Source organism: Chionomys nivalis, chromosome 20, assembly GCF_950005125.1.
Source record: "Chionomys nivalis chromosome 20, mChiNiv1.1, whole genome shotgun sequence".
In the NCBI taxonomy this organism is placed as follows: Eukaryota; Metazoa; Chordata; class Mammalia; order Rodentia; family Cricetidae; genus Chionomys; species Chionomys nivalis.
The window spans coordinates 50,090,991-50,111,798 of NC_080105.1; the positions used below are offsets into that span (position 1 = coordinate 50,090,991).

The 20,808-nt window shown below is 46.6% G+C and overlaps 1 protein-coding gene across 2 annotated transcripts in view; it reads left to right on the top strand.

The window, feature by feature from the left end:
* Positions 1–20,808, top strand: part of Atp7b (ATPase copper transporting beta) — a 69,168-nt gene that overhangs the window by 30,045 nt on the left and 18,315 nt on the right. For both annotated transcript variants that reach the window (XM_057752576.1, XM_057752575.1), the window contains exons 2-8: positions 4,569–5,796; positions 9,845–10,102; positions 11,746–11,909; positions 15,199–15,360; positions 17,378–17,454; positions 18,903–19,077; positions 20,363–20,596. In XM_057752576.1, the coding sequence (XP_057608559.1) occupies positions 4,569–5,796; positions 9,845–10,102; positions 11,746–11,909; positions 15,199–15,360; positions 17,378–17,454; positions 18,903–19,077; positions 20,363–20,596 (2,298 nt within the window). The remainder of the gene's footprint in view (positions 1–4,568; positions 5,797–9,844; positions 10,103–11,745; positions 11,910–15,198; positions 15,361–17,377; positions 17,455–18,902; positions 19,078–20,362; positions 20,597–20,808) is intronic.

Genomic DNA, 20,808 nt, shown 5'->3' on the forward strand with positions numbered 1-20,808 from the left:
TGTTCAATTACATTTGCCCCAGATTTCTGTTTTTGACACCTTCCTTGAGTACTGAAGCTTTTCTTTAATTCCTTCCCATAAGTTGGAAGCTTATAGGGTGTGGTCTTGCTCTAGGGTCAGCACTTCCTTTTATTTCATTTATCATTGGGCTTTTCTGGAAACTTTTTTCTATCTCCTTGAGCAAGGGACTTAATTCCATTATACTCCCTGATGTGCCTTTTCTCTTCAAACTTATGTTTTTTCTTGCTCAGCTTGTTCCTTTTTGTTACAGATTTGCATAAGAGTAGACACTAATAGCCATGAGACAGTCAATACTAGGCAGTCTTGAAATCTCCTCTGTCAAAGCCATTAACCTAAAAACTCTTCAATTTAGCTTCAGGCAAATTTTTTTTGGACAAGGACACAAAGCAGTCACATTTTTTTGCCAATATATCACAAGGGTGGTCTCTAGGCCACTTATTAATATTCTTTTCTCTGAAACCTCTTGAACTGGATATTCATAATCTGCATTGCGCTCAGGGCCACTAGTCCTGCTAGTGGTCACATCCCTTCTAGTATGGCCTGTTAAGCACCACTTAAACTTTCATCCTAATCCAAAGTTCTAAAGTCCACATTCTGCCAACAAACAGCATGGTCAGTCTGTCACAGCAATAACCCAGTCTTGGTAAAATTTCTATCATAGTCTGTTCTATTGCTGCAAAGAGACACCATGACCAAACCAACTCTTATAAGAGAAAGAATTTAATTGGGGCTAGCTTACAGTTTCAGAGGTTTTAGTCCATTTTCATCATGGTGGGGAATATGGAGGCATGCAGGCAGACATGGTGCTGGAGAAGCAGTTGGAGAGTTCTACATCTGGACCCACAGGCATCAGGGAGAGACAGACACTGGGACTGTCTTGGACTTCTGAAACCCCAAAGCCCACCCTCAGTGACAGGCTTCCTCCAACAAGGCCACACCTCCTAATCCCTCACAAGTACTATCACTCCCTGGGAGCCAGGCATTCAAATATATGAGCCTATGGGGGCTATTCTTATTCAAACTAGCACATATATGCTGAAGGGAGCATAGGGTAAGCTCTACGATCAAAGTACAGGAAGTTAGTGAAGATGGGGAGTTGCTAGGGAATAAAGTTGTAGGGTTGAGGGTTGAACGTGGATGCAAGGAGACATCAGGGTCTACGAGGTGGGATTGGATTTTGTGAACATGAGAAGGGGAGAATGTCATGAGCCTTGTCACACTGGGCTGCCATATGTCGTAAGCCACCTTTCTGGGGTGACTTCTATTGTTATCCTAGCTGGGGCTGATTCTTATGTTCCAGGGTAGGAGCGTGAAGACACCTTTGGGCTGCTCCTAGACTGGGAGAAGCCAAAGTGTGGTTCCACCTTTGCATGATTAAGTCATTTATTTGTGCTTCTTCTGATTTTTTTAAAAAAGATTTATTTATTAGGTATATAGTGTTCTGCCTGCATGACAGAAGAGGGTACCAGACCTCATATAAACCTCATTATAGATGGTTGTGAGCCACCATGGGGTTGCCAGGAATTCTGAGCCATCTCTCCGGCCCATCTTCCTCTGACTTTTAATGTAGGCACTGAGGGCTATAAAGGGTTGTAAATGTCCCTCACAGGGCTGCTTTCAGTTGTTGCAGAGTTGTGTTGTGCTGTGTCCACTTTCATTTAGTTTCAGGAAATTTGTTTTTCATGATTTCTTCTCTGGACATAGTCGTCACTAAGTAGTAAGTTATCTAACCTCCATGAGTTTGTGGATTAAGTAGTAAGTTATCTAACCTCCATGAGTTTGTGGATTAAGTAGTAAGTTATCTAACCTCCATGAGTTTGTGGATTTGCTAGAAATTTGTTTGCTGTCAATTTCTAAATTTTATTGCATTATGGAATTGTGGGCAGATAGGCTATAAGGGATGATTTTAGTCTTTCTGAATTTGTAAAGATTTGTTTTGTGTCTCAGGATGTGGTCTATTTTAGGGAAGCTTTCTTGTACTGCGGAGTAGAATGTGCATTCTTTGGTGTTTGGGTGAAATATTCTATGGATATCTATAAAGTCTATTTAATGTATGGTATGAATTAATTCTGATGTTTCTGTGTTTATTTTTTGACTATTGAAGTAGGGTATTGGAATTATCTATTATTAATGGATTGCATTTAATCTGTGTCTTTACATCCAGTGGTACAGCTCTTATGAAATTGAGTTCATCAGTCTGTTGTGTCTATTGTTTAGAGTTGTAATGTCTTCTTGGTTAATTGTTCCCTTGATTAGAATGAAGTTTTCTCTTATTTTCATTTCTTCTGATTAGTTTTAATTTGGTGTTCATTTTGTCAGATAATAGGATTGCTGCCTGCTTGCTTCCTGGTCCCATTGCTTGGAACATTTTTTCTAGCCTCTCACTTTAAGGTTTGTACCTGTCTTTAAAGCTGAATTTCTTGTAGAAAACAAAAAGGTGGATTTTTTTTCCTTGGTCCTTTTTGTCAGCTTGTTTCTTTGGTTTGGAGAGTTGAGAGTATTAATATTTACAGTATTGGAACCTGTGTGTTTATTGAAGTCATGTTGTTTGTGTTCTCAGTTGAACTTTGTGTTTCAGTAATTACAGCTTCGTTTGTTTTCTTCCTACACTCTCTGGGCTGTGATTATTCTCCTCTCCTGTCTTAAGTAGCTGTTTCCTTATTTTGTGTAGGGTTGGTCTGCTGGATGTGAATTCTTTTAGTCTGTTTGTAGCATGGTAAGCTTTTCTTTGTTCTTCAGCTGTGGCAGAAAGTTTGGCTGTACAGTAGTTTAGGTTGGCAGCTGTGGGCTTTTAGACCTTGTAATATATTGCTCCAGGCAGTTCTTGGCTTTCAAAGATTGCATTGAGAAATCAGCTCTTATTCTGATGGGTTTTCCTTAATATATGACATGTGGTTTTCCCTTGTCCTTTCTTTGTTTTGCAAACTTGGAGTTACACTGTGATGACTTCCTGGGCTTGTCTCTTTAGTGTTCTATGTGCTTCTTGTATCTGTATGAGTGGGTGTGTCTTTCCTTAGTTTGGGGAAGTTTTCTTCGATGGTCTTTGTGAAAATCTGGGCTGTACCATTGACCCGAGATTCTTCTCCCTCATTTGTGACTATCCTGAAGGTTTGGTCTTTTCATAGTTGTCTCGCATGTTCCTTCCCCCATGCTTTAATTTTTCTTTAATATTCTTTGCTTGTGTGGTAGGTCTTGACCTCTGCTTTATCTTCAAATCCTGATTCTATCTTCTACTTGATCCATTCTACTTGTAAGGCTTTCCCTTGAGTTTTCTGGTTGGGATATTGAGTTTTTCAATTCCATCTTTGTGGTGACTTGAAATGAGAATGACCCATCGCCCCCATAGGCTTATATATTTGAATGCGTGTTCTGGAGTTGGTGGAACTGTTTGGGAAGGTTAGGGGGTGTGGCCTTGTTGGAAGAGGTGTGTCACTTGGGCGAACTTCACATTCTTTGATGAAGTTTATGCTTATTCTTTTAAATTCTATGCCTTAGAGTTGATCTAGACGATTCTCATTGGAGATCATTTCTGGAGGATTGGTGGGCTTGGGGATGGCTGGAATACTGTATTGGTTTTTCATATTTGTATTTTTGTCATGAGACCTGTGCAGGTGGACTTCTTTTGTTAGTTCTAGGTCTGATATGGACGTAACACAGCGCAGAATGGTTGGGTTGGGTTCGACTAGAGGTGTAAATATGATGTGGGTGGGATGAAGTCAGGTGGCCCCAGAGGGGTGGACTGGTGCACAGGATGTGTGTTCTGGTCCAAGCCTGGAGGTTAGGGGTGGCTTGGGACCAGACCAGGAGGGAGAACTAGATTTGGGCCTGGGCTAGATCTGGGGACTGAGGAAGGCATGTGGAAGATAGCAGCTGGTACAATCACCAGGGCAAATTCCAGTGCAAGATATTTGGGTCCAGACTGGGCCTGGAAGTTGGATATAGCACAGGAGGGATGAAGTCAGGTGGTAGGAGGAAGGTTCTGGGCGGCTGCACAGGTATATGCCCTGGCCAAAGCCTGGAGGTTGGTGGCAGTACAGACAGGGCTGACCAGATGAGGCTGGGTCGTTGGATGTGGGACCGAGGCTGGATCTAGGGGTTGGTCTATGGTGCCTACTGGAGAAGACCTGGTGGACTTGCCCTGCTGTTCCCTGGTGCGAGATGTGGAGTACTGGGCTGCTTGGTATGAAAATCTTGTCTCTCTTTTGTCAAGTGGCCGTTTCTAGCTTTGTTTCCCATTACCACAACTTGTCAGGTGGTTGATCAGCTGTGTGGCTTAGCTTTCAGTCTTTGGGCAATTTACTGTTGATGTTCTGGCACGGTTTTCAGGGATAGTTCCAGTCCAACACAGGTGAAGCAGGATTCCTAAACCCAGGAACAGACCTTCTGCAGAGTTATAGATTCTTGTAGTCAGTCGTCAGGAGTCTGGGGGAGGCACTCACGACATCTCCTCAGGCAGTGGATCCTTAGGGAACTAGCAATGCAGGTGTGGTATCCCTACCCAAAATACTTGGTTTTAAGGATAAAATTGTTACTTCCTTTTCTTTTAGATCTTATCTAAACTTACCATGCCTGCACGTCCCAGGGAGCAAGCAACGAAGCAGAGCTTCGCCTTTGATAATATTGGCTATGAAGGAGGTCTGGACAGCCTCTCCTCATCCCCAGCCACCACCAGCGTGGTTAGCATCCTGGGCATGACTTGCCATTCTTGTGTCAAGTCCATTGAGGACAGGATCTCTAGTCTGAAAGGCATTGTGAGCATCAAGGTTTCCCTGGAACAAGGCAGCGCCACTGTCAAACATGTGCCATCGGTCATGAGCCTGCAGCAGATTTGCCTTCAGATCGAGGATATGGGCTTTGAGGCCAGTGCTGCAGAAGGAAAGGCTGCCTCTTGGCCATCCAGGTCCTCCGCAGCCGAGGAGGCTGTGGTTAAGCTCCGGGTCGAGGGCATGACCTGTCAGTCTTGTGTCAACTCCATCGAAGGCAAGATCCGGAAGCTACAAGGGGTCGTGAGAATCAAAGTCTCCCTCAGCAACCAGGAGGCCGTCGTCACATATCAACCTTACCTCATTCAACCTGAAGACCTCAGGGACCACATCTGTGATATGGGATTTGAAGCTGCCATCAAGAACAGAACGGCTCCCCTAAGGCTGGGACCAATTGATATAGACAAGTTGGAAAGCACTAACCTAAAGAGACCAACAGTTTCTCCTAACCAGAATTCCAATAACTCTGAGACCCCAGGGCACCAAGGGAGCCACGTGGCCACCCTCCACCTGAGAGTAGACGGGATGCACTGTAAGTCCTGCGTTCTGAATATCGAAGGAAACATAGGCCAACTCCCAGGGGTTCAAAATATTCAAGTGTCCTTGGAGAACAAAGCTGCCCAGATTCAGTACGACCCTTCTTGTATCACCCCCTTGCTCCTACAGAAGGCCATTGAGGCACTGCCACCTGGGCGCTTTAAAGTTTCTCTCCCTGATGGAGTAGAGGGGAGTGAGCCCGAGAGCGGGTCTTTGAGCTCTCCCTCCCCTGCTTCCTCCCAGAGACTCCAAGAGCAGGGCCCGTGCAGTACTGCGGTGCTCAGCATCACTGGCATTTCTGGCACATCTTCTGTTCAGCCCATCGAAGGCATGCTGTCCCAGCGGGAAGGCGTGCAGCGAGTCTCCATCTCTGCCGAAGGGACTGGGACAGTTCTTTTCGATCCCTCAATAGTTAGCGCAGATGAACTCCGAGCGGCTGTAGAAGACATGGGATTAGAGGTGTCAGTGAATTCCGGTATGTCATCGTTACGTGTTTAAAGTGTGTCTGGGGTCCTCTCTCGGTGTCTCATGGCAGTACTTGGGTAGTTGAATAGGTGGGCCCTGTCACTGCCTCACGCGTTGGCAGTTATAGCCGGGTTTGCTAACCTTTGTTAGTAGCAGGACAGTGAAAATACAATTTCTAGTTGCTGCCTGTCACAGAGCTGACACTCAAATGATAGACTCATGATTCGGGCTTCTTTTCTAGAGAGAATTCTGAGTGTGCATTCTATAAATGAGCATTGTAGGACTGTTAGACTCTCCTCTTACAGAAGGAACAGCTGCTCCTCTCTCTGAAGTTTCCTCTCCTACACAAAACAAAATAAAATCAATAGAACTTTAGTCTTATGGGGCATGATGGCACAGGCTGAGAGACCACCAAAACAAACAGAAAACAAATGCAGGCTTGTGTGTGTTCAAGGACCCTCTGCGCTAAGGAGCAAGACTCTGTCTGAAAAACAAAATGCCATGCATCGTGGCACATTGTATGCCTGTAATTTCAGGCCTTGTGGGGATGCTGGGGGCAGGACGATGAGGGACAAGGCCTCCCTCAACTACAGGGCAAGTGCAAGCCTAGTCTCGGCTACATTAGTCCCCATCTCAGAAAACCAAACAAAGCCTCAGAACTTGCAGCAACTAAAGGGTTGTCAGTTCAAAGTAGAAATTAAGGGGAGGATTTTTACAACGGCCATTCCTGTGGATGGCTCCTTAGATAGAGCCTTTCTGGAAGGGTGTGTGACAGGGGTCACAAAGAAGGGTTCCCATTCTGAGATGGCTCATTATCAAGTCGAGCTTCCTGAGTAGCAGCCAGCCCTGTTCCTCCTCCCCACCCAGCGCTGCGGCATCAGTGCCGTCAGCGCCTGTGCATGCTGTGCGTGCTGCAGGAGAAAGCTCATCTGAGAGCTTCCTTGTGCTAGGAGGCAACGGAAGAGTTAGACTACTGCTAACGTCCAGGCTGTGCTGTTTTTCCAGGATGGTGTATGGTGGGAAGTAGGAGATAGTGAAGGAAGGCCTGAGAGTGTTGGAGGTGCTATGGGCAGTGGAGTCAGTGCCTTGGAGGAGCTTTAGGGGAATGTAGAGTGACCTGAGCAGGACCAGGGGCTGGCTCTTGACCCAGCACATCAGGAAGTCAGAGGTCAGTGCTACCAGGCTGGGGTCAGAAGGAGGGCTGTGTATGACTGGAAACAGCCCTGGAGGAGAAGCAGGGTACAGGATGAACCCTTCCCTGATGCTGAAGGACAGGCAGTGTGCAGCTGGGGGTGTGAATGGACATGAAGGAGTGCTGGAGCAAAAGCGAGCGAGCTGAGCTAAGTGGGGTTGAGAGCACAGGTAACATTTTCCAGATGGCCACCGGAGAGAGCAGCCTCTTACATTAGCTCAAGAGGCCACAGAAGCCAAGTTGAGCAGCTTCTACCAGTTAACTAGGGAGAGGATCCCAGGCCACTACACACAAGGAAAGTGGGAGCCCAGCCTTTGTTGGGAGGTTGGGGGGACTTTCAGTAGACGGGGCATGCATGGGGGGGGCATTTGTAGCATGTACCAGAGAGGCCCAAGATGAGGAAGCGCAGGGTACTTACTCTCTTCTCTCCCTCCACCCCTTCTACCCCCCACTTCCATCCCTTTTCATTATCCAGGCTAGCGTCAACTGCCTTGGGCTTAAGCCATCCTGACCACAGTCTGCCGAGAGGGGGGCTATAGCTGGTAGGCATAGTTGCTGCGGGGACAGCTCTGTGAGTGGTGGTGTGCTGTAAAACTCCTTAGTTCCCTGGCCACCGAGCCTTTTGCCTGGAACCTGCTGCTGCTGTTGGTGTGTCTGTGCTGGCCCCTGGGACTACTTCCAGAGCGCCAGGCAAAGCCCCAGCAGCACCCAGGGCCTCTGGGCTTGTTTCCCATACCCCGTATCCTCTGACCACTGAGCTGAGCTGTGTCCTTGGAGAGGCTGCTCTACTGGGATCCTTTACCAACTCCCCTCCGCACCCTGCCACAGTCCCCACCCCAGCAGGTGTTCTTTGTACCAAGGGTTGTTTTGTTTTCTCACCACGGTCTGTTCTCCACACCCTGGAAAGAATGTGGTGTGTGTGTGTGTGTGTGCTTAAAACAAAGTCAATAGAGACAATAACAGAACAGTAAATCTTGTACCCCACAGAAGTATTGAAGAGCCTCCATATAAACTGTTTTGTGTAAGGCTTATCTTCTAATGGTACAGTCGGGTTATTGGCAGCAAAAGAGAAATGACCATGGAACTACATATTAAAAGTAATTGAACTTGATTGAGCAAACATAGGAAGAAAAGAACTAATTTCTATTAGGTAGAACTATGAGGATTATAGTCACTAAGCCCAAGAGGTGCTTAGAGTATGGGATCTAGTGAATAGAACTCTAAACTCTCAGCTGAATTTCAGGTAAGTACCCACTGGTTTCTTTTGTATAAATATATCCGCACTGAAGATATATTTATACCAGAGAAGATTGACAGTGATCTGAAGGTGAAATTTAGCTGGACATCCTGTATGGGAAGCCTTCGTTTAGGGTAACATGTCAGTGAGCTTGTGAATGTATCCTGTGCATGCTGAATTGCTGCCACACCCTAAGGTCAGTGGAGGTTGTTTACCAGATCACAGAAAATAGCAGCGCATCACGACAAACATGGGAGGTTCATTCAGAAGAATAATTTGGAAGCCATAGATGTTGTCAGCTCAGGTGGTCACTGGTCATCTTGTTTCCTGCACTTGTGGTTTCGAGTAAATGGCAGTCTGCCATCCAGTCGCACCGTTTCCATTCTGCATACATTTAAGGGTGTTTCACATTATCGGATGGAATGGTGAATATGTTTCAATGTTAGTCTTGATGCTATTTGTCTTGGTCACTGCTCTATTGCTGTGAAGAGACAACATGACCAAGGCAACTCTCACAATAAAAGAAAGTATTTAATTGGGGGCTTGCTTACAGTTTCAGGGGGTCAGTCCATTTTCATCATGGCGGGGAGCATAGTGGCAGGCAGACAGGCATGGTACTGGAGAGGTAGCTGAGAGCTGCATCCTTCAATACCGTAACAGACATTACACATGTGATGAAAAGAGTGGATCTGCAGTGGAAGGTGCTGGATTACCCAGGTGGACCCAACTGTGTACCATCGTGCAGTAAAAGTGGAGACCTTTTCCTGGCTGGGCTAGACTGAGGTGACAACTGAAGAGACAGTTGGAACTGCTAATTTTGAGTATGGGGAAGTGGGGCTGAGAACCTGGGAATGAACAGATTCCCCAGAGGCAGCCCTATACATATATTATCTCCTCAGTCATATCACTGGAACTCTGAGGAGAAGATGCTCATCTTTCCAGGCCGTGGAAGAAGATCAGTTTCTTCCCAGCTAGCCCTGGGTTTAGTGAGAGATGCTGCTTCAGTAAATAAGGTGAAAAGTAATCAAAGAAGACACGTGATGTCAACCTCTGTCCTCCATGTGCGTGTCTACCCACATGTGTCTCCACACATGCATGTGTAGATATGTGATACCATGTATTTATGCCCACATGTACACCTCCCACATATGTAGATACGTGATGTCAACCTCTGTCTTCCACATGCATGGATAGCCACACACACACACTTAAATGTGCACCCACACACATACTCGTGTGTGCACACGTCACATGTATGCACAGAGAAATGTTTCTAGGGATTTTAGAGAAAAGTTGCATGGAAATTTTTGCCAAGTTGAGATAGAATCTACTAAAAGAACCAAACATTTACAGAGGTTGATTTTTATTAACATAGGAACTTTTTTTTTCTTTACTAAAAGGCGTCATCAGAAGGATGACAACACAGAGCATAGGCTTGGAGGACACATTTGCTTTACTTGTCACAGACAAAGATATCTGAAAGATACAGGAGGGAGAGACAGTGTGGGAAATACCAGTCCCCAGCCACTTCTTCGGGAGCTTTAATATGAATATTGTCACGCTTGACCTCCAGCTGTAACAAGCAAAGTTGCTTCTTGTCTTCTAATTACCTCTCACATTTCATTGTAGAAAACTTTCCTATCAACCGTGTCGGAAACTTCAGCTCTGGGAATTCTGTGCCGCATACCATGGGTGGTACACCAGAGTCTACACAGAACCTGGCTTCCAGTGCTAGAGGGGTCCCCGCAAACCATGATCCTGGCCACTCGTCAGATACCCCACCACCCCCGGGAACAACAGCACCGCAGAAGTGCTTTGTAGAGATCAGAGGCATGACCTGTGCGTCCTGTGTGTCTAACATAGAGAGGGGTCTTCAGAGACATGCTGGTAAGAGGCCTGAAGCCATGCTGAACTTGGACGTTCTTGGTGTCCCTTCTCCATGCACTGTGTTTATCAGTAACCCAGACAATCTGGCAACAAGCCCATCAGATGATAATGTCTATGTTTGTCTAACATCCCTGTATGATTGGCATTCTGACCCTTAAGAAACACTTATTTTGTCACAAAGTCTGTCTCTGAGTACATTAGCCATACAAGTCAAGGCTGAAAGTCGTGGTGTGTTCTGTGGAAAGATTCCTTCTCTGTTAGCTTTTCCCAGTATTTTCCAGTCTCCTACCACATCCCATCCGCCCTTCTTTAGCAAATAAAAAACCATCCTGGGCTTAAAATTTCTGGTTTTGGATCCTCTTTCCTGTTGATGCTGGAGGCTATAAATTCTGCATCTGCTGGGTTTGTCCTCCAGATGATGTTTATAATATTGCTCCTTAATCCTGAAAGTGCAACAACAATCTTGTTCTTGTTTTTGTTTGGGAATATTTTGGTCAAGACTCTACCTGTTCCTCTGGAGCAGAGCTGACCCAGTGCTGTGTGAGACTTTCTGTTCTGACTCTTGGCCCTTCTTCAGGCTTAATTTAGGATGTCCTGTTTCCCTGGCCTTCTGCTCACTTTTTAAAACTACTGCCGGACAGTGGTGGCGCACGCCTTTAATCCCAGTACTCGGGAGTTAGAGGCAGGCAGATCTCTGTGAGTTCCGGGCCAGCCTAGTCTTTAAGAGCTAGTTCCAGGACAGGCTTCAAAAACTACAAAGAAACACTGTTTCGAAAAACAACAAAACAACACAGAAACACAGCAACAATAACAAACTACTGAAGCTCTTGGGTCATTGTGCTAAATCAGAGTGTGTTGCAGGAGAACCTTTGTCAACTTTGGTCTGGTTGCAGACAAATTAAAATATAATTTCATAGTACCTACATTTCTGTGCTTGATTTTAGCTCCCTTGTTCTATCTTTTATGGTATATTTTTCTAAAGCATATCGTGCCTTTCATTTGAATGTGACTCTTTCTTCGCCTTAAACTAACACAATAGTATTAGCCAGATGGTTTATAGTATTTTCACTTTTGGAAATCCTTAAAAAATTGAGAAGAGTAAGTAAACCAATATTTGAAAATTTCTAATTTCCCCCGTGTATGCCAGGAAGGGAAGAAAAATGTGCCCTCTCTGTGACAGTGGTTGTGACCACCGCATCTACACCCCTTCTTTGATGTGCATGCAACATTGGAACTTCTAAAGGCTTGGCATCCCCAGGGGCTGGTGGGCATTTGGAATCCCACACCCACCAAATCAGAGCCTGATTTAACAAGGTCCTCATATGGCTCATATGCCCTTTAGTGTTTGAGGCGTGTTTTTGGGAACAGTAGCTCTCTATCCTGACTATAATTTAGAACCACCTGAAAAACCTTCTTAAAACGACATTTGACACTTACCCGGGGAGATACTGAGTTGCCTGGGCTGTGCTAGGAGGCATCAGAGTTGTTCGTGGCTCCCCAGCTGATGCTCATGCCCAGCCAATTTTGAGAACCACTGCTCCAGTGGATGCTTAGGGAGGTATTTTTCTTGGTTAAGCCGTGCTGACAACAGTATCAGCCCCGTTGCCATGCCCAGAGTCTCAGCTGTGACCCAATGGTTCCAGGTATTCTCTCTGTGTTGGTTGCCTTGATGTCGGGAAAGGCGGAGGTCAAGTATAATCCAGAGGTCATCCAGCCGCCCAGAATAGCTCAGCTTATCCAGGACCTGGGCTTTGGAGCAACAGTCATGGAGGACAACACAGTCTCTGAAGGTGACATCGAACTGATTGTAAGTCCAGTGGCTATCACCTTGAGGTGAAGGCTGTGGAGGTTGGAGGGTGAGTTTTTGACAGGTGTTGTCCTTATACTTGGCTGGCTGCTGTGCTGGGCTGTGTGCTTTGTTTAGTTTGGGAAGGAAGATTGGTTGTGTCAGAGAGGGAGAGGAGTCCATTCTGGTGGGTATACCCAAGGTCAAGAGGGAGAGATGGTGAAGTGTAAGAGTTTAGAGATGAGAAGCGCAGATGGCAGGCTGTGGTAAGCATGGTAAACTAGAGGCTTATTGTGGCACAGCCCTTCAAGTCTAAAGCTCAACCTCCCGCAGGTATTTCTAGATAGAAGACCTAAGTCCTTGGAGTAGTGCGCTCCATTCAATGATGTATCAAGGGAGATCTTGGCCTCGGATTCCAGCCTGTTCACCCCAAAATGAAAGAACACAAAGATCGAGAGTACCTGTAGGTATAGCAATGTCTACGAGATGAGTGACGAAGAGTCCTAAAAGAGCAGGAGGCGAATTCCTAAGGGAGGGACTGTTCACACAGTGTTTTTCTGTCCATCTGCTATGCTAACTGCATGTCAACAAGTTATTGAAGAGTATAGTGCTGAGTCCTCTATTCAGAGCATGTTTTTTTTTTTTTAATTTATTATGTATATAATATTCTGTGTGTATGTCTGCAGGCCAGAAGAGGGCACCAGACCCCATTACAGATGGTTGTGAGCCACCATGTGGTTGCTGGGAATTGAACTCAGGACCTTTGGAAGAGCAGGCAATGCTCTTAACCTCTGAGCCATCTCTCCAGCCCCTCAGAACATGTTTGTAGAAAGTGCTTTTGCATAAACAAAGGGAGATGTGAAGAACTACCCGCCCCCCAAAATTGAATAATATTGTTTTAGTGAAGTAAGTGGAGCCTTGGCTTCCTTGTGTTTTTTCTACCATTAATGGCAAGTAAATGTTTGAAGAAAAGATGGAGGACGCGAGGTGCATTTAGCTCCTGATAAGTGATATTCCCTAAAGAGCCCACACTTTGTGCCAGTTCCAGGGGCTACGTGCTGAAGGACAGGGTTCATATTTCCTCGCTACAGCAGGCATCGCACGCAGGGGAGGAACCCTGATGCAGTCCTGTAGGGTTCCTCACCCGTAGTCGACACCTGGGCCCCGCTGAGACACTGTGTAGAAAACCTAAATCTAGACTCAGGAAATGATAGTGCGCTTAGCATGCAGTCCCCAGGACCGGGGTTCGGATCCAGACAGGCATCGAGGACTTCCTGTAACACTGATGCTAAGGAGGCAGACTGTCACTGTGGCCAGAGTAGCTGAGCTGGCACGCTCTGGGTTCAGGGTCATACCGGTTTTGACAAAGTGGGCTACAACCCAGGAAGACAGCTGCCATCAGCCCATGCCTTGCGCTTGGACGTGCATATGAATACATACATATGCATACAGAAAATAAATAAATACGGTGGCAAGAGGAGCTGCTGGCTAAGCATGCTCGCCACCAAGCCTGGCACGGGTGTTTGATCCTCAAAACCTACACAGTGAGAGCAGAGAACCGACTCCCACACATTATTCTCTGACCTCCACATGTGGGCCTTGGAAAGTGCATTCCCAAATCATAGACACCACAAGGAAATAAATAAATAGGAATAGGAAAGAGGGAAAACTCGTTTAAACAACGTGCTTCACTCTGGTCTTTCCTTAAGCTAGTCCTCGTGCCCATTAAACAGGGCCTCACTATGCAGCCATGGCTTCTTTGGATTTTTGTTTACTTTTTAAAACAGGGCCTCATTATTTAATTCTGGCTGGGCTGGAACTTGCTACGTAGACCAGGCTGGCCTCAAGCTCATGGAGATCTGCCTGCTTCTGCCTCCCAAGTGCTGGAATTAAAGGTCTGTTCCACTGCATCCATTTGAATGTTTTATATCTACTTATTTGTTTGCACAGGCTAGGCATGTGCTCTGCCTCTGAATTATACCCTAACCTAGAAGTTTTTTGCACTTACTTTGTAGTCTGGGCTATCTAGTATGCCTCATTTATATCTGGCAGTGGCATGTCACACTTTAAACAACTTGCCTCACTTTATGCAGACCACAGCTGCTCAGAGTAGACACTGGAGCCAGGTTCTCAAGGGGCAGATGCACAAGTTAGTAAGCTTCTCAGCCCTTCAGCTTAGGGAGGGTTCCCTCCTTGGCCTGATGAGACCAATCTAGTGCCTAAGATGGCACCTACCATGTTGCAAGTGTGTAATAAAATTACTACTGCAAAGATAAAAGCGAGCTTAGGTGTTCCATTGAAGTATCTATCGATTTGTTAAGTGTCTCTTAGTGCAGCACGAAGAGCAGGTGAGCTGGTGCCTGATGGTCCCCCCTTTCTTGTTCTTGGGTACCATGCCGAGCTGGATGTTGAACGTGTCATCAACAGGTGACTTCCCCTCTTGCTCCCTAATTCCGAATGGATCTCATGGCTCCTTGGGCATTCATTCTGGAGTTCTGCTGCACACTGTGAAGTGCAGTTCTGATCACATTGCATTGATGTCCATGCCCCTCCCAGTAGCTTTGCAGCAGCTGCCAGCTTAGCCACACTTTCAGTTGAGAGCACACAAGTCTTCACGCATCCAATGCATCCAAGGGTGCTTCAGGTTTTCCTCCTCGCCCTTGTGTGGCCGCTGCCCTGCCAGGCCCGGCTGCTTGTGGCTGCCTGAACGCCTCGTGCTGTGCTGCCCTTGGATTTTCCCCCGTGTTGTTATCCTTACCATTCCCTGTCAACACCTTCTGTGTTCTAGGATCAGCTCATCTTCTACCCCCTCCGAGAGTAATTTAAAAAATTCTGTTCTCTTGATCACGTGGCACTGACATTATCTCCATGGGAGCCAGTAGGGCCCTGGAGCAGAGGGGCCAGATAAAGGCTGCAGATCAGATACTGATAACACTTGAAGGGTTCCAAAGATTTTGCAAAGATGCTCTTCCGTATACTTGATACGCAGTGATTCCTGCAGTGTTGCTGGCGAGAAAACACAATGAGGAATGTTTGCCAAAAGCTCATTCATTCTTAGAGAGCCAAAAGTCAAACCTCGGTCTTCAGCCACTGGCTGAATGATTGCCATTGCATATTCTGGAACAGGAAGAAAGCGGCAGAAGTCATTGGGGCATTGATAGGGACGGAATCTTGCACATGGATTTAGGAGTAGGAGTCCAGTGTCTGTGGAAGAAACTGGAGGAAGAAGTAAATGCTTGTCACTCAAGTCCCTGAGGTACACTGGAAAGGCTGCTCTCAGTCCTGGGATTTCTGTCCTCTTGTCTTGCAGATCTTAGGGATGACCTGCGCTTCCTGTGTCCACAACATAGAGTCCAAGCTCACGAGGACAAATGGCATCACTTACGCCTCTGTGGCCCTCGCCACCAACAAAGCCCACGTGAAGTTTGATCCTGAAATCATTGGTCCACGGGATATCATCAAGATTATTGAGGTAGTCCGTTCCTGAAAACTGTGTGACCACTTTTACAAAGGAGTGGTGTATAATGACTGGAGAAAGGTAGCTAAGCGGAATTAAAAAGTCTGCTAAAAGCTATCGACTTTTCCAGAGAGTAGTACGGTTGCTTAATTAATTGAAGAAGGTTAGTTAATAGCAGGTTGTGTGAGTCAGTGGTAAGAGATGAGGCTGGCAAGGGGCTCACAGCTGGAAGTGCTCACTGTGCAAGCCTGACGGACAACTCAAGTTCCATCCTGGAACCCGTGCCGGTTGGCAAGAACTGACTCCCCAGGGCTGTTAGCCCTAGCTTCCACACGTGTGCGCATTCATACGCTCATACTTTTTTTTTTTTAAAGAAAGAGATGAGAGGAAAGAGACATTACTTTAGTTTTAAATATTTCCTGAAGATCATCAATCTGGACCTGGTGTGGAGAGTTAAGCTGCCTAACCTCTATTTACAAATACTATTTCTATGTGTGCCAGGTGTGTGCAGACTCGGGGAACGATGGCACCACACAGATAATTCCATGCTCACCTCCCTGCTAGGCTTGTAGGGGAACATGGTCATCTTTGCATTAGGAACAGAGGGTTCATGACTGTCCTTCCTCCTGCTCCCTGTGTCTGTCCACAGACCTCCCATTTCCTCCTTCTGGTCGGTATTATACCAGACTTGAGAGAATGGCCATCCATGGTGACTGGAGTGGGTTAAGACAGTCCAAACTAGTAAGAGTAACTGTAGCAGTCGGGGTAAGGGTTAATTACTTAGCGAAACTGACTGCTTATGAAATGTTATCATTAATTGTTTCTTCCTTGTGTATAGCGAGGGATGCTTGTTGTGTGGCCCAGCAGAGCTTTTGGATATGGAAATGCTGCTGATGTTTGTATACAAGTAGACTAACTAGCCTCACAGCTAAGTGAGGATAGAGCCCCAGAGGAGTTAGGTTCTTGCTCACCAATGCCCAGCTCACAGGAGGCAAGATGGCACTGCCAGCTCAGATCCCCATTCTACGGTACCCCAGATCTGAGAGAATAGTGTCCACATGTCACTCATGGGGCTAAGGAGTCGCCATGATGCGATAAACAGGAAGGAGAGTTCTCAGTGGTAGTCTTCAAACACATCCCACTTTCTCTTTACTTCTAATCCCCATAGCTGGCTCCGCCCTGCTCAGTGACTTAGTGTAGCCTCCTGGACCTTGGTCCACAGTGGAGAAACATTGGAAGATTGCCTGCCTTCCAGGCTCGTGACTCTGGGGCATCTTGTCCTGATACAGCTAGGCTGGGGTTAGTTATGAGAGTATTTGTCTTGTGTTGCCTCGACTGCCCTTCCACCCTGACTTTTCATTTTGGAGCTGCTCAGCGCCAGCGTGCTGGACCCTCTCTGTTTGCTGAGAAGGCGTCTTGTGGCAACTTTCCCGTGTGTATTCACAAGGAGCAGCAGAGACGTAGAGCTCAGGTGAAGGTGGTGACAGCAGAGCTTGGAGAAAGCTCAGGGTTGAAGTACAGTCTGTCAGGACATCGAAAAAGCCACTCTTCAAGTAGAGAGGTCCTGAACGCAGTAGGAAGTTGCTCAGAAGCCTAGAGCCCCACACTCTGCACCCAGTATTTTAGTATACTTGTTCTCTCTGGCCCTCATTTCCTCTTGCATAGGCGAAGTGCCAGGTCACAAGACACCTGGAATTCTAACTTGAGAGTCTTTTGAAGTCAACCCTTGTCAGCTTTGGGACCCATTGAAGTTAGTGTGACAGTACCAACTGCCTTCACTCACAGTAGGGAGAGGCATGGCCATTCAGCACCATGTCCGCGGGGTGGTACCGTCTCAGCATGGAGAGTACCGAACCTCTCTCTGAAACAGGTTTGGCAGCCATTTGGGACAAAGAGGTCATGAGAGGAAAACCTTAGGTCACCAGGGGAACTCTGAGATTTTTAACTTCCGGGGCTGGAAATGCTTCCCACTTGTGCCTGTTTTAACCGCCATCTTTCTCCTTGCTCCCCACCCGTCTCTTTCAATCACAAGGAAACCGGCTTTCATGCTTCCTTGGCCCAGAAACATCCCAGCGCTCATCACTTGGACCACAAGGTGGAAATAAAACAGTAGGTAGAAAGCAGAAGGTGAAGGGTAGCCCTGACTAAGCCTCCACCCTCTGTCCACTGACTCTGGCTGATGCAGATGCCGTCATGCTCGACTGTGGCCCAGCCACCCCAGCTACCTGGGTTCATTGCCTTTACCCTTGGGGTGGCATCAGCTGGGAGCATGGTGTCTGTAGAAGTGTCTGGCTGTTGGCAGCCTCTGTGTCTGTACCGCCTACCTTGATAGTGTTCTTTAAATGTGCTAGTACGAGTGTAGAACTGAGGTTTTCTTTCTTTTTAAGTTTCACTAATTTTAATTTTAAGATAACTCTAAATAGTCACCTGTAGCTGGTGACTGACATGCTAGATGTGCTTTAGCTGGGATAGAGGGAGGGGAAGGTTGGCTTTTTCTTTTACAATCTATTTAGGCTTGATTTGTGTAAGTTCTAGAAGTAGAATCTGAAGACAGTCCTCAAAGCTAAGTGGAAAGGAAAGAGCTGGTGCAGGGAAGGGCACCTAGCCCAGTGACGGAGTGTATGCTTAGCATGCACTAGGCCCCAGAATCTCCAGCCCAAAGTGGGGGTGGGGTGGGGTGGCCTAGGATGCAGATATAGGTTCATTCATAGTTTCAGACGGTCGCTTAGTCTTTTGACACACTTGAAGGCTGCTGAGTGACTCCTTACCTTGTGAACTATGACATCAGTGACTTAGGCAGATTCTGGAAGGTCCAGGAACCAGGAGACCCAGGATTTGCAACTCGGAGGAGTGTGTTAAGCTAAAGGAGTCATCAGGGAGTGAGGTTCCTTCTGGGGCTTTTGGAGTGCCTGCAGCGTGGTCCAGTTGGCTTACCCAGGGTGCAGGGGGTTGGCAGGTGAGAGTTTGGGGAGCTAGTGGGTCTGCCTCTTGGATGGCCTCAGGCAGCAGCCTGAGCGTACAGGATTGCAGGAGCTACATTAGGATACAGAACTTAAAAGAACCTTCAGTGAAGGATCCGTATGGCCTGTTTGGGATATGACGCATGATGTAGCTCACATGAGGCCACAGATCTCATCTGTGATCCTCGCTTCTAAACTTTTGTGTTTATTGACAGCCTCATTAATCTTATACTCTTATTTTAAGTAGTTATTAAAAACTTAATGTGTAACTAAGCTTATACTAATAAAATACTGTTTTCATCCATTTCTTGCTTTGAGGGGAATCTGCATAAGATAACAACGAGAACACTAGGCTGCTGTAGACTGGGAGTGGTAACCTCTTTGGAGATAGTTCTCGTCTTCTAGTCCTCAGTTGCTGCGCCTATAAATTGGTGGTCACATACCAGCTTATGCAAAGGAAGAGCTAAGCCCAAAGATCTTTGTAGTCATGTCTGATTGACGATAGTGTTGGGGTGAGCCTCACTTTTGGTTTAGTCCATCTTAGATCTAACCTGATCTCAGTTCTGATTTGTCCGTGTTGCTGATTTTGCCTTCCAGGTGGAAGAAATCTTTCCTGTGTAGCCTGGTGTTTGGCATCCCTGTTATGGGCTTGATGATCTACATGTTAATCCCCAGCAATAAGCCCCATGAGACGATGGTCCTGGACCACAACATCATTCCAGGACTGTCCATTCTAAATCTCATCTTCTTCATCTTGTGTACCTTTGTCCAAGTATGTATTGGAAGCTGGGCAAACCTCTGCCCCTTGTGCCTAGGCACGGCGAGGGGATCTCTGCCCTTCAACTGTGTCAGCAGCCCTTTAGCTTGGTTCCAGTGGTACTTCACTGCAACTTTGCTGCTCTTATTTCTGTCTTAACGACCAGCAGGGAGGGCTGCAAATCTGGGAACTAAGAAAGGCCTTGCTTCACTGACAGCCTCACAGTCACTTCTTTGCAAGTGATTGAAACTTGTTAGAACAACCACGCTCTCCTTGTAAGCTTGGTGAGCCTGTGTCTGTTCCTGGTGTGTGTGTGTGTGTGTTACCAGTAGCAAGACTCAGGATCTCATACATGCTAGGCAAGCGTGCCATCGTTCAGTCACCCCTCAAGTCCCCAACGCCCTGATTTGCTTATTATTTAATCTAGTTTACCTTTCTTGTTAGAATTATTAGATAAATGTCCCTGGAGCTCATGCTTCTCTTGAATGTTCTATCCTGAAAGGCAAAGCCATGGTCTTCAGCTTTGGGTAAAATCACCTTTTAACACAGGCAGGCTCTGTGGAGCATCTGTGTATGCAGGCATGTATATGCACAGAGAATGTCTGCATGTGAACATTTTGGCATATGAAACTAGGACTATTTAGGGGTAACCATCTGTAGGCTGAATCCACTTTGACTTATCCTAAGTAATTTCAGCAGTACGGAAGCAAAGGGAAAGGTGTTCTGACTAGATACGCACTCCTCTGGCCCAGTCCTGTTCTCTAGTATTGCTGCTGTATCTTCAGGAGTTAGGCATGCATTGCTCCGCTATCTCACAAATAGAGCAAATGTGTGTGTGTGTGCGGGCATGTGTGTTCATGCTTAGATGTATGTATGCATGTTCAGCCTACACAGACACAGATGTTTGTTAATGGAAGTGGGGTTATGTTGGACACTAACGGATGCTGTCTCTTATTTGAGTCAGGGACATATGCCATTGATTTACTTTCTCTCTAGAGACCATTTTCAGTAGAAGTGAGCCATCATCGTCGTCGTTACCATTCTCTTATTACGGACATTTGCACGGCAGGCCTGCATTTTAAAAGCCTCATGTCCTTAAAGGCTCATCCACCTCTGTGGCCAGTAGCGCTCTGACCAGAAAATATGCTTCATCAGAGGCTTAGGCAGAGTGTGTGTCATCAGTAACAACCACTGAGAACAGAGTAATGCCAGATATGTACATGCACCTAGAGTCCTCATCATCCCGCGGGCTCCTGGACCTCTTCCTCTTTGTCTGACCCTTACCCTCCCTGTCTTTCAGTTCTTTGGTGGGTGGTACTTCTATGTTCAAGCCTACAAATCCTTGAGACACAAGTCAGCCAACATGGATGTGCTCATTGTACTGGCCACGACCATTGCCTATGCCTACTCCCTGGTCATCCTGGTGGTTGCCATCGCTGAGAAGGCTGAGAAGAGCCCTGTGACATTCTTTGACACCCCACCCATGCTCTTCGTGTTCATCGCCCTTGGGCGGTGGCTGGAGCACGTGGCAAAGGTAGCTACCACTAGCTACAGGTTAAGAAAAGGCACCATTCCTTCCAGTAATCTGAATCTCCGTCCATTGGCCGCATGTGCTGAGACCTACCAATTATACGGGCTATAGAGAGTGACAGAGGAATCTGAGCCCCTATATAATTAGCGGCTGCAGTCACTAATCTCCCAGCTGGTTGTTCCTTCTGGAATCCCTGCTAATCTGGCTAATTAGTA